Raw genomic sequence first — 13,229 nt, 5'->3', positions numbered from 1 at the left:
TTTTTTTTTTTTTTTTTTTTTTTTTTTTTAACACGAGATATTTCTAGCTAACTGTGGCAATCTCAGCGACTCTCCCTCGGCTCCCAAGCTGTTCCTGCCAATGAAATCAAGATGAGTCACTGGGAATCGGGGTTCCCTCTCCTTCGTGTTTAAAACACACATCGGCAAACTGCTTCTCCAATTCATCTTTTTCCTAGATTTCTTTCAGTTCGTAGTTGTCATGACAACTACACTCATGGTCCACATTTATAACAGACTCCTGCCTTGGTGTTTCCTGATTTCCTTCCCTTCATGGGTTCACTTAAAGGTCACCCTCTTCCTGGGGGCCTCCAGGGAGTGAGCTTCCGGGGAAGGTCAGGCAGGTGCCTCCCAGCCACCCTGTAAAATGGCTCCTTGGGGAAACCTCCCACTGGGGAGCTGATCCCATGAGTCCCCTGTGGATCTCTCAGAGTCAGAAGCCTTTTTTAGCTTTGTTCACAGATTTGAAGACCTTACTTTAACCTCCGATTTTAACATTTACCTTACTTTGCAGATAGCTTTCAGGACCTCTATCCCTACATGTTTTGACTCAATAACGTGTGTAGTAATGTGTTTGACATCTAGCCTGTCTAGCCAGTTGCTTATTAGATGTGCAGTAGCCAGAACCCAGATGAAAGGCCAGTTTACATTATTAATAGAGGTCATTTGTAACTGCCAAAGAAGCACTTCTAGAGGAAATAATTATCTGAAATCATGGGCAAGTTTTAAACGTAACATATGCTCATTGTAGCACATTCAACTGTACAGAAGTATTTGAAGTCAAGAGTGACAATCCCACTCACTTCTCCAAGCCCATCTGTTCCCACAACTGATGTTAGTCCTTCTAAAATATGCTTTACACGTACACACATCACACATACTTTCATCTGTGCGATTGTACATTGTCGATGTTTTTAAGTAGAATTGTAGTATACATTCGTTTCTGCAATTTACTCTGTTTACTTTACAACTTAACCAATAGAGCTAGACCACTGGGTCAAATGTGAGCTTCGACACTCACTGGCTGCCTCTCTGAACCTTAGTTTCTTCATCTGTGAAATGGGGACAGTAATGGCATCTACCTCACGGGATGGAGTGGAGTCAGTACATATCAAGTGCTTAGAACAGGGCCTTATGCTTTACTACCCACACTCAGAAAGTATAAGCTAGTAGTAGTTATAGTAGAAGCAGTAGTACTACTAGTAGTATCATGTCAGTCTTTTCAATGGCTATCCACCATTCATGACATGGGTAAATCATAATTTTAAAAATTAATCCGCTACTGATTGTGCCTGGATTTTACTTAACACCAGTAAGACTTACCGTGAAACTGCATTCAGGATCATCAAGTTTGTGCCCTGCTCTGAACAAGACCAGTTCTGGTGAATTCATTCCAGGTGCAGCCAGCTTCACAGTTTGGGAATCTCTGATGGGAGGTAGCAGATGGGCTCTAAGATGTGGATAGAAGGTGTATGTGCCCTTCCATTTCCAGCAAATTGCCATCGCTCGCGAGGGTGACCTTCTGACCAAGGAGCGGCTGTGCTGTGGCCTGTCCATGTTCGAGGTCATCCTGACCCGCATTCGGAGCTACCTGCAGGACCCCATCTGGCGGGGCCCGCCGCCCACCAATGGCGTCATGCACGTCGATGAGTGTGTGGAGTTCCACCGGCTGTGGAGCGCCATGCAGTTCGTCTACTGCATCCCTGTGGGAACCAACGAGTTCACAGCTGAGTGAGTACCCGTTAAAGAGAGCAGGGTTACCCCCAGTCTGCCTGTGCTCCTGCAGGTCATGGGGCTGCCAGAGTTCAGCCAGAAACGTGGGCAGGGGGTAGGGGTGGTTGACCAACAACTACTTTGTTGAGTGTGTTGAGCTGACTGCATGGGCAAGAAAGAGCCCAGTAAGGGTTTGATAGTAAGACCCTCACTGCCTGCCTCACCCCCACTACACTGTACCACTAGACAATGAGGAGCCTTTAGGAGTCCTTAGAGCAGACAGCAGAGCTAGTTCTTACTGCACTCACCTAGCTACATACCGAGGACAGAGTGGAAAGGCAGACAAGGCCTCCCCTCCAGCAGCCAAGAGCTCTAGGAAAAAGGTGTGGGGAGAGGAGGCTTCCCCAAGAAAGTGGTGTTGGTGAAGCTGTGTCTCAGAGCAGTGCTGGCCTGCAGGCTTCCAGTGCCGTGATGGGGAACTGGGGGCACCTGCCCAGGTTGGGCTGCTGCTTGAGGAAGAGACAGCTGAAGGATGACTCTACTGCCATCCAAATTGCCCAGGTCTCTTGAGAGTTGGGGGCCTGCAGTCAGAGCTTTGTCAGAACCAAAAGGACTCAGCCTCGACCCCAGCAGCATCTGCCCACCATGGCGTTTCCCTTCCCTCTCAGCCTGCTTCTGGCCAGTTGGCCTACTGGTTTGAAATGGCCCCTCACCCCCTGGGTGTTCCTTCAGCTACTTTAGAGTCAAGAGAGATTCTCCTTTGACCTGCACAGAGTAATCAGCCACATACATCTCAAGGGCTGGGTGGATTTTTCCTTACAAATTCAGAGCTTCTTAAGAGCTGTTTTTTGTTTTGTTTTGTTTTTTAATGTTAGTGATGCAAAGAGGCTGACACCTCTTTGTGGCCGGAAGGACTTATGACATAACTACCATCACTGCAACTAATGAACCCACCCTCACAGCTTCCTTTGTACCCATTTTATAGATTGAGACTTGGCCCAAAAACAGGCCTGCTTAATAGCTGTACTCCTGGCCCAAGATGAGGCTCCCTCCCTCCCTGCCCTCCTCCGCCACCTCTCTCTCCAGCTGCTTCCTCCCCCTGCTCCTAGGCAGTGTTTCGGCGATGGCTTGAACTGGGCTGGTTGCTCTATCATCGTCCTGCTGGGCCAGCAGCGTCGCTTCGACCTGTTCGACTTCTGTTACCACCTGCTAAAAGTGCAGAGGCAGGACGGGAAGGATGAAATCATTAAGAATGTGGTAAGCAGGCTAGTGGCCGAGGCCTGGGAGGTGGGGCTGGGCTGACAACCAGGCTTTCACCAGAAAAGCAGAGGAGGAGCTGCTTGTGAAGGCCAGCTCCCCACACGGCAAGTACAAAGATACTACAGGCCGGGGACCTGCTTAGAGGAAGCCATGAGTCACCCACTCATCACCTACTGCCATGAATCAGTTCACCCCGAAGGGCAGGGCTGGGCTCCACACCGGGAGTGCATCTCCCCCGTCCCAATCAGACTCTGCTACCAGTTTCTCACCTGTACAAATATTCACCAAATACCAGAGTTGTGTGGGCGCCTGGATAGGATAGGTACTGGCATGGGGTTAGCTAGGCTGCTGTGGGAAGGGAGAGAAGGATCCTTAAACCAGGCTGCGGGCAGAGAGAGCTTCCCAGGAGAGGGAGGCTGTGTCTGGGCTGAGTCCAGAATGGCCTGCAGCAAAGAACCAAGCAGCGAAGGTGGTATGGGGCAGGAAGGATGCTCCAGACAGAGCAACGGTGACAGCAGAGGCACTGAGGCACGAAGGCGGATCGAAGGGTGGGTCTCGGGGACCCAGTGAGAAGAGAGAGAGGTAGGAGCCACCTCGCAAAGGGCTGTAAAAAAATACACATAAAAGTTTCAATGGTAATTTTCAGTATATGATTCAGTAGCATGAAGTACACTTAAGTATTGTACAACCATTCCCACCATCCCTCTCCAGAGATTTTTCATTTTCCCTAACTGAAACTCTGGGCCCATTAAAAAATAACCCCCCATCTTGTCCCTAGCCCCTGGTAACCATCATTCTACTTTCTCTATGCATTCGACTACTCTAGGTACCTCATATAAGTAGAATCATACAGTATTTGTCTTTTCGTGACTGGCTTATTTTAGTTAGCATATCCTCAAGGTTCATCCATGTTGTAGTGTGTGTTCAAATTTCCATCCTTTTTATGGCTGTATAATATTTCATTGTGTATATAGACCATGTTGTGTTTGTCCACTCAGGTTGCTGTCACCTTTTGGCTATTTTTGAAAATGGTTAATTTTGGCTACTATGAAACATGGGTGTACAAATAACTCTACAAATTTCTGCTTTCTATTCTTTTGAGTATATACCCAGAAGTGGAATTGCTGGATCGTATGGTAATTCTATGTTTCATTTTTTTAGAAACTGCCATTCTGTTTTCCATAGTGTTTGCTCAATTTTACATTCCCACCAGCAGTACACAAGAGTTCCAATTTCTCCACATCCTCATCAGCAGTTACTCTTCAGTAGTCATCCTGATGGGTGAAAAAGTTATTTTGTTATGGTTTTGATTTGAATTTCCCTAATGGCTGTCAATGCTGAGTGCTGTATTCATGTGTTATTGGCCATTTGTATATCTTCTGTGGAAAAATGCCTATTCAAGTCCTTTGTCCATTTTTTTAATTGAGTCATTTTTGTTGAGTTCAAGTTCTTTACGTATTCTAGATACTACTTATCAGATCTGATTCGTGATTATTTTCTATTTTATGGGTTGCCTTTTCATTCTGATGGTGTCTCTTTGGTGCACGAAAGTTTTCAATGCAACCCTTTGCCTTTGCTTTTGATGTCATATCCCAAGATATTATTACCAAATCCAATATCATAAAAATTTTCCCCTGTGTTCTAAGGATTTCAGTTTTAACTCTCATGGCTAGGTCTCTGATCCATTCGGAGTTAATTTTTTGTATATGGTATAAGGTAAGGGTCCAGTGTTATTTTTCATGTGGGTATCCATTTTTCCCCGCACCTTTTGTTGAAAAGGCTGTTTCTCCCATCGAACAGTCTTGGCACCCTTGTTGAAAATCATTTGATCATATGTGTAGTAGTGTATTTCTGGGCTCTCTATTCTGTTTTATTCATCTGTATGTCTACCTTTATGCCAGTGCCACACTGTTGATTATTGTAGCTCTGTAGGTTGCTTTAAAACTTGGAGAGGGTTTTTATGGGTCCAGTTAACCCTTGATTGTCAGATCCAGGGGATTCCATAAAAGGACTTTAAGGTGACATGATCACTGATGCAGGGGACACTGTACCTCACTGACTTCTCCTGTTACTCCCTCTTTCCACCCCCACCTTTGTCCTGCCCTAACTTGAACATCCCCTTCCTTCTGTAGCCCCTAAAGAAAATGGCCGACCGGATCAGGAAGTACCAGATCTTGAACAATGAGGTTTTTGCCATCCTGAACAAGTACATGAAGTCTGTGGAGACAGACAGTTCCACTGTGGAGCATGTGCGCTGCTTCCAGCCGCCCATCCACCAGTCCTTGGCCACCACTTGTTAAGCAGTAGGTCCTGCAGACCCTTTTCTGGAGAAGGAAGAGAAGTAGGAGAGAGAAAGCCACAGCCAGCCTGCCACAGGATCCAACTGGACAACGTGTGGGATGGACCTGGAAACAAGCACCTCCCCAAACACATCACCACTCCCTAGGGCGGGGCCTGTGCATGCTCTCCCATGACATCTCCATGCTGGTTTCTTCATAGCATAAATGAAAAAAAAAAAAAAAAAAGGAAACAGGGCAGTGTGTGCTTTTTCTTTTCTCCCTGCTGAACTATATTAAGAACTCCTAGTTTCACCCTTTCTCCATCCCATCGTCCCACCCATCTGTGGTTGCTTCCCAAGACCGACACCTCCTACCCAGTGCCCATGCGTGACCCCAGGACTCAAGTCTCAGACTGTGAACACAGATGTGGCCATGCCCAGAGATGCCAGCCTGGCCAGAAGGGCATGCCTCAGCTTACTACTTCATCTCTCCTGGTTCTCTCCATGCAGTACCCTGGGTGGCAACTTCTCCCACTCTGGGTACCAGGGATTCTACCACATAGGCTTCCCAAAGCCCCATTCCAACTCCCTTCTCTCAGGGAAGTCCTAGAGAGAGGTCCAAAAAGCATTCACAGCTATATCGCACTCCATGCAGGTGGGGTAGGAGACTGGTCAGGCCTGCTGTGGGGAAGCGGTATGTATGAACACAGCCAGAATGTCCTAGTCCAAACAGGATGCTTTCAGGCCATCTCAGCTGCTTGATGGTGAGATGGTTCCCTTATTCCTACGGGAAAGGCTTAGCATTGGGCCACATAGGGGAAGCAGGTTTGAACAAATCAGTCATAGCACTGCCTACAGCATTAGCCAGTGACCAAATTATGGGCCACTTCTTGGCACAGAGATGCTTATCAAGGAACATTTCCACAAGAAATAAAATATTATGGGGTTATTTCCACAGAGGCCCAAAAAGTCTTAGAAACACAGAGGTGAGGAGGAGTATTAATAATTGTCAATGAGCTTTTAATACCAAGATATGCCCCCTGCCCCCAAAGAAGTCTTCTTTTAGGGAATCAGAACTTCCATTGTCCTAGAAGCTGAAAGATTCTTGGAACATTTTAGCTTTTACTCTCAACTTGCTGTTCTCTTTACATTCCTTAAGTTAGACTTTGGGCTGTGACTTCCCTCCCAGGGGTAACATTTACTTCCATTTTCTAGACCAAGCAAAAGTCTTCTGCAAAATCTCCCACCGAGTGTGATGAGACCATTGAGAAAGATAAAAGCCTTTAGGATCTAAATTTCTTGTTACAGAGCATGTCATTGTCAAAGCAAATCTGTGGCCCTGAGGTTTTAAGAACATCAAATGTGACATTTGATATTTCTCCAGCCCAGGGAAGTAAGATGGTTAGAAATGGTTGCCTTAATCAAATGGTCCCATTTTTAACCCCAAAGGAAGTGCCCACAGCAAGAGGTTTGCGTGATGCACTTATGTCCTCCAGTGACGAAAGGTGGGGCCACATGAAAGGCCCCTTAGGTCAGATCCTGAGAGTAGCACATTTGAGTGCAGATTCCTGGACCCCACCTCAAACCTACTAATTCTGGATCTCTGGGAATAGGGCCAGGAAATCTGCCCTTTCTACAAGCTACTCAAGTTATTCTGTTGCACATCAATGTTTGGGAACCACTGCTGTAAGGGAATCATTCTGGTCACCTTGAGCTTTGAGCTACCACTAAGCCATGAAAGAAAATACATACAGGGAAGAGAGAAGGGAGGAGATTCCAAGTAGAAACTGGCAGATCCTCCTCTCTGGGAGGTACCACCTTCTATTCTGATTTGACTTTTCCCTCTTGATGACCACAGATATGTTCCAGAGGCAAAAGAGATACATTACCCCACATGGCAGAGAACATGCTTTCAAAACATATAAAATGTCAAAGTTCCAGATCCTTCTACATCTTTAGTCCTGTCTGAGATTGGTATCTGGCTCTCTGTAGCTGATAGATGGCTAGAGTTTCATCCAAATCCCTGACCACGACTTCGTGGAGATTTGACTTACCTATTTGATAAGATTTCTATTTCAATAACCCACCTCTCTCACCCCACATTTATATCCCTAAATTTGACCCTCTGGGCCAAGTCATATTACCTTCAGGAGACTTGATCCCAGTAGATTGAGGTCTTCCCTTTCAGCAGAAAGATTTATTTCCCTGGCTTGCCAGTGGCACTGATTTCCTAACACCCAATGAGTTTAATCTTCTTTCCTCCCTGGCATTACTGCCCAAGCCTCTTTTGATTTTTTATTTTGTGTGTGTCTAATGACCAGGAAAATATAAAGCTTAGGTTTTAAAAAGTTTTAAAAAAAAATCTGTTTCAGAAACTGTCAAATGTACCATATTTGTATTAAGAATTGTTGGGAATTTTTGTACAATGAATTTACATTTATTTATGGTGACTTATATTTACGCTTGTGATCAAATAATGATGTTAAATTCTTAAATCATATTTGCTATGCAGCTGAAGATGATATTTTGATTTGTATTTTGGGGGTACCTGTGTTGAGTTGATAAACATTTCCATCTTCATTAAAACTGCTTCCAAACTAGTAAAACCAGCAACTTGGTCTTGATTCCTGGTCCTATTCTAATCCTCATTGACCTGTAGAAGGCCATAATAAAACTAATTACTAAGCAAACAACCTAAAAGAGAATGAAAGAAAAATATAGGTTACTGCACACTAAACTAATGGCTTTGCTTATTTTCCCACATGGGGAATTACATCTTTAAAAATTGAGCCTCACATTTCACATAGCACCAGCTTTCCTAAAGGTCATCCACTAAGATGAGTCCTAGGGCTGTTTCCTCTTCTGTCAAGTTGGACAAGATGATCTTTTCTAGCTCTGATATCCTGATTCTAGGTAATTTCCCACTGGTGCACTGTGAGAGGTCTACTTCACACAACATCTTTCTCAACCTATGTCATCACCTCATAAAATTGCCACCACAACGAGTCATATTTGAGCTAGTGTAGTGGGAATACTGTTAGTCTTGAGATACTCAGTGATAAAAGGGTTCCAAAGAAGATAAATTTGGGAAACACTTCATGCTCTTTTCCCCATGAAGATCCGAAAGACTCTGAGGAGTCCTGCAGAACCTTATCAGTCTGGATTAACAACCTATCTCCTAGATGGTTTTATTAGTCTGTTTTCACACTACTGATAAACACATATCCAAGACTGGGAAGAAAGAGGTTTAATTGTACTTACAGTTGGACATGGCTGGGGAGGCCTCAGAATCATGGCAGGAGGGGAAAGGCACTTCTTACATGGCAGCAGCAAGAGAAAAGGAAGAAGCTAAAGCAGAAACCCCTAATAAACCCATCAGATCTCATAAGACTTATTCACTATCACGAGAATAACACAGGAAAGATGGGTTCTCCCTATGATTCAGTTACCTCCCCCCGGGTCCCTCCCACAACACATGGGAATTCTGGGAAATACAAGTTGAGATTTGGATGGGGACACAGCCAAGCCATATCCTTCTGCCCCTCGCCCCTCCAAATCTCATATCCCCACCTTTCAAAACAAATCATGCCTTCCCAACAGTCCCCCAAAGTCTTAATTCATTTCAGCATTAACCCAAAAGTCCACAGTCCAAAGTCACATCTGAGACAAAGCAAGTCCCTTCTGCCTACAAGCCTGTAAAATCAAAAGCAAGCTAGTTACTTCCTAAATACAATGGGGGTACAGGTATTGGGTAAATACAGCCATTCCAAATGGCAGAAACTGGCCAAAACGAAGGGGTTACAGGCCCCACACAAGTCCAAAATCCAGCAGGGTGGTCAAATTTTAAAAATCCAAAATGATCTCCTTTGACTCCAGGTCCCACATCCTGGTCACACCAATGCAAGAGGTGGGATCCCTGGTCTTGGGCAGCTCCACCCCTGTGGCTTTGCAGGGTACAGCCTCCCTCTTGGCTGGTTTCATGGGCTGACATAGAGTGCAGCTTTTCCATGTGCACAGTGCAAGCTGCTGGTGGATCTACCATTCTGGTGTCTGGAGGATGGTGGATCTCGTCTCACAGCTCCACTAGGCAGTACCCCAGTAGGAACTCAGTGTGGCAGCTCCAACCCATTTCCCTTCTGCATTGCCATAGCAGAGGCTCCATGAGGGCCCCATTCCTGCAGCAAACTTTTGCCTGGGCATCCAAGAGTTTCCATATATCTTCTGAAATCTAGGTGGAAGTTACCAAACCTCAGTTCTTGACTTCTGTGCACCCACAGGCTCAACACCATGTGGAAGCTATCAAGGCTTGAGGCTTCCACCCTCTGAAGCCACAGCCAAGCTCTGCATTGGCCCCTTTCAGCCATGGCTGGAGCGGCTGAGACACAGGGCACCAAGTCCCCAGATGGCACTCACAGCATGCGGACCCTGGGCCTGGCCCACAAAACCACTTTTTCCTCCTGGGCCTCCGAGCCTGTGATGGGAGGGGCTGCTGTGAAGGTCTCTGACATGGCCTGGAGACATTTTCCTCATGGTGTTGGGGATTAACATTAGGCTCCTTGCTACTTATGCAAATTGCTGCAGCTGGCTTAAATTTCTCCTCAAAAAATGGACTTTTCTACTGCTTTGTGAGGCTGCAAATTTTCTGAACTTTTATGCTGTTTCCCTTTTAAAAGGGAATGCTTTTAACAGCACCCAAGGCACCTTTTGAATGCTTGCTGCTTAGAAATTTCTTCTACCAGATATCCTAAATTGTCTCTCTCAAGTTTGAAGTTCCAAAAATCTCTAGGGCAGGGCAAAAATGCCATCAGTCTCTTTGCTAAAACATAGCAAGAGTCACCTTTGCTCCAAGAAGTTTGTCATCTCCATCTCAGACCACCTCAGCCTGGACCTTATTGCTCATATCACTATCAACATTTTTGTCAAAGCTATTCAAGTACCTAGGAGGTTCCAAACTTTCCCACATTTTCCTGTCTTCTGAGTCCTCCAAACTGTTCCAACCTCTGCCTGTTACCCAGTTCCAAAGTCACTTCCACATTTTTGGGTATCTTTTCAGCAATGCCCAACTCCCAAGTTTACTGTATTAGTCAGTTTTCACACTGTTTGCTGATAAACATATATCCGAGACTGAAAAGAAAAAGAGGTTTAATTGGACTTACAGTTCCACTTGGCTGGGGAGCCCTCAGAATCATGGCAGGAGGTGAAAGGCACTTCTTACATGGTGGCAGCAAGAGAAAAATGAGGAAGAAGCAAAAGCAGAAACCCCTGATAAATCCATCAAATCTTCTGAGACTCATTCACTATCATGAGAACAACAGGGGAAAGCCTGGCCCCCATGATTCAATTACTTCCCATTGGATCCCTCCCATAACACAGGGGAATTCTGGGAGATACAATTCAAGTTGAGATTTGGGTGGGGACACAGCCAAACCATATCAATGGTCATTACCTTGGAAACCCCTTTCTCTGCAATGTTAATCATCCTCTCTTGGAACACACTTTGAAAAACATTTTCCTAAGGGTATGCAAATTCATGGTAAGATTTTTTTTCAACTCCCACAGAAGGACCACTGTCATGTAGAGAATTATGATACAAGGGCACAATTAGAGAAGTAAGGGCCTGACAGATTATTGAAGGATTTCAAATGGGAAGAGGAAGTATTTTGATAGTGGGAAAGAATACCATCACTGGGGGTACAAGTGTGCCCAGGGCTGTCATAACAAATACTACAAACCAAGTGGTTCAAGCAACAGAAATTCACTCTCTCACAGTTCTAGGGGCTGGACATCAATGATCAAGGTGTCAGCAGAGTTGGTTTCTCTCCCCAAGATCTCTCTTCTTGGTTTGTGGGTGACTATCTTTCTCCCTGTGTTTTCACATGGTCTTCACCCTGTATGTATGTATCTTATCCTTTTTTATGTTGTGTGTGTGTGTGTGTTTTTTGAGATGGGGTCTTGCTCTGTTGCCCAGGCTGGAGTGCAGTGGTGTGATCTTGGCTCACTGCAACCTCCACCTTCTGGGTTCAGGCAATTCTCTGCCTCAACCTCCCAAGTAGCTGGGATTACAGGCGCCCACCACCATACCCGGCTAATTTTTTTTTTTTTTTAGTAGAGATGGGGTTTCACCATCTTGGCTGGGCTGGTCTTGAACTCCTGACCTTGTGATCCACCCGCCTTGGCCTCCCAAAGTGCTGGGATTACAGGCATGAGTCACTGAGCCTGGCCACTTTTTTTTTTTTTTTATAAGGAGACCAGTCATATTGGATTACAGCCCACCCTAGTGACCTCATTTTAACTTAATGACCTATTTAGAGACACTATTTCCAAATACAGCCACATTCTGAGGTACTGAGGGCTAGAACCTGGGGCATGGGTCATGGGCAGGGCGCAATTTAGCCCAGAACTGCGCTGGGCATGGATCTGGAGAAAGTGTGTTTTTGGGAGCCTTGGACAGTTTGAAGGCTGGGATGCGATTCCTTTGCGGAACACCCCTTGAACACTCACTATTTACAAGATTAGGGAAAAAAAGAGGAGAGAAGTATAGGAATATGGTGGAGTAGGAAGGCCAAGGAATCCATCTCCGCACCTATATGACAATCACACTGGCAGAATCTGATATAACTATTTTGGAACTCTGGCTTTTATTCAAGGCTTAAAACTTCGAGGGGAAGGCTTGGACAGTAAACTATAGTTCATTTGCTCAACTTCAGCTCTTGGTTCACCAGCTGTTACCCATTCACCACCCTACCTCTCACACCCCACCCCTGCCCCATGGCAGGCAGCTGTGCATGTGTTCCTGCACAAGCCAGGGTGGGCAATAAAGACCCTGACCTCCAAATATCAGGGATCTATGTTCTGATGGCTGATGGTTGATTGCTGCTTCTGATCATGGAGATGTAAGCACCAAGACAGGCAGCCATTGTCACAAGCCACTCCCCACCCCAGATGAAGCAACTTCCAAGGGATGTAAAAGGCCAGTGTTCTTTTTCTTCCCTGTATACGCCCACTTCATTTTCTCTTTTCCCTTTTGGGAGCCAGACATTAAAGATGAGTAAGTTCAAAAACAACTACATAAAAGGAAGAAATTAGGAAGTTACCCTGTATCCACAGGAAAAGGCACAAGCTCAGAAAAGATCTGAGAAGACCTTAAGCTTACATGTCAGGCTGATCGCTAGCATGGAGGCAGCCTACAATGATTAAAAAAACAAAAAAACAAAACAAAACAAAAAAGACAAAAACAAACAGCAAGACTTGGAGGAAAAGAAAGAACCCGATTTCCAGAAATACCATACTATTAGCTTCCCATGTCCAGTTTTTAACAAAATCACAAGGCATACAAAGAAGCAGGAAAGTATAGCTGATTTAAAGGAAGAAAAATACATAAACTATCCATGAGAAACATTAGATGGTCGAACTACCAAAGACAGAGCCTAAGGGACCCATGAGATATCATTAAATGAACCACTATACTCATTGTGGGAATCTCAAAAGAGAGACAAAGGGCAGAGATATTTTTTGAAGATGTAATAGCCAAAACATTGCCAACTTTAATGAAAGATATGGTTATAAACACCCAAGAAGCTCACTACAAGTAGGATGAATTAAGAAAGACATTCTAATCAAACCACTGAAAGACAAATCTTGAAATTTTTCTTTCAAGAAGAGAATCTTAAAAGCAGCAAGAGAGAAGTGACTCATCAAATACAAAGGATTCTCAGTAAGATTACGAGATTCTCAAACTATGGAGGCCCGAAGGGAGGAGGCTTATATTTCAAAGCGGTAAAAAGAAAAAAAAAAAGCCAAGATTTTTTCATTTTTTTTTTAAAGAAAAAACTAACAAGAAGAGTTTCAAGATGGCTGACTAGAGGCATCTAGTACTCTCCTCTTCCACAAAGAAGAACCAAATTAGCAGGCAGATAATCACAATTGAATAGACCATCTAAAAGAGAAGGCTAAAATTCAA

The 13,229-nt window shown here is 44.8% G+C and overlaps 1 protein-coding gene across 7 annotated transcripts in view; it reads left to right on the top strand.

The window, feature by feature from the left end:
* CYFIP2 (cytoplasmic FMR1 interacting protein 2) overlaps nt 1-7,882 on the top strand; it is a 136,490-nt gene extending 128,608 nt beyond the window's left edge. For 5 of the 7 annotated variants that reach the window (XM_017854394.1, XM_017854397.1, XM_017854400.1 and 2 more), the window contains 3 exons: nt 1,511-1,749; nt 2,841-2,988; nt 5,124-7,882. In XM_017854394.1, coding sequence (XP_017709883.1) covers nt 1,511-1,749; nt 2,841-2,988; nt 5,124-5,291 — 555 coding nt within the window. In that variant the 3' untranslated portion in view covers nt 5,292-7,882. The remainder of the gene's footprint in view (nt 1-1,510; nt 1,750-2,840; nt 2,989-5,123) is intronic. The other 2 variants (XM_017854398.1, XM_017854396.1) reach the window with 1 other exon arrangement.
* Nucleotides 7,883-13,229: the final 5,347 nt, after the last annotated feature.

Source organism: Rhinopithecus bieti, unplaced genomic scaffold, assembly GCF_001698545.2.
Source record: "Rhinopithecus bieti isolate Rb0 unplaced genomic scaffold, ASM169854v2 scaffold_38833, whole genome shotgun sequence".
Classification (NCBI taxonomy): Eukaryota; Metazoa; Chordata; class Mammalia; order Primates; family Cercopithecidae; genus Rhinopithecus; species Rhinopithecus bieti.
Note: the sequence above shows the minus strand (reverse complement) of the source record. Positions and strands in the feature narration are given on the sequence as shown.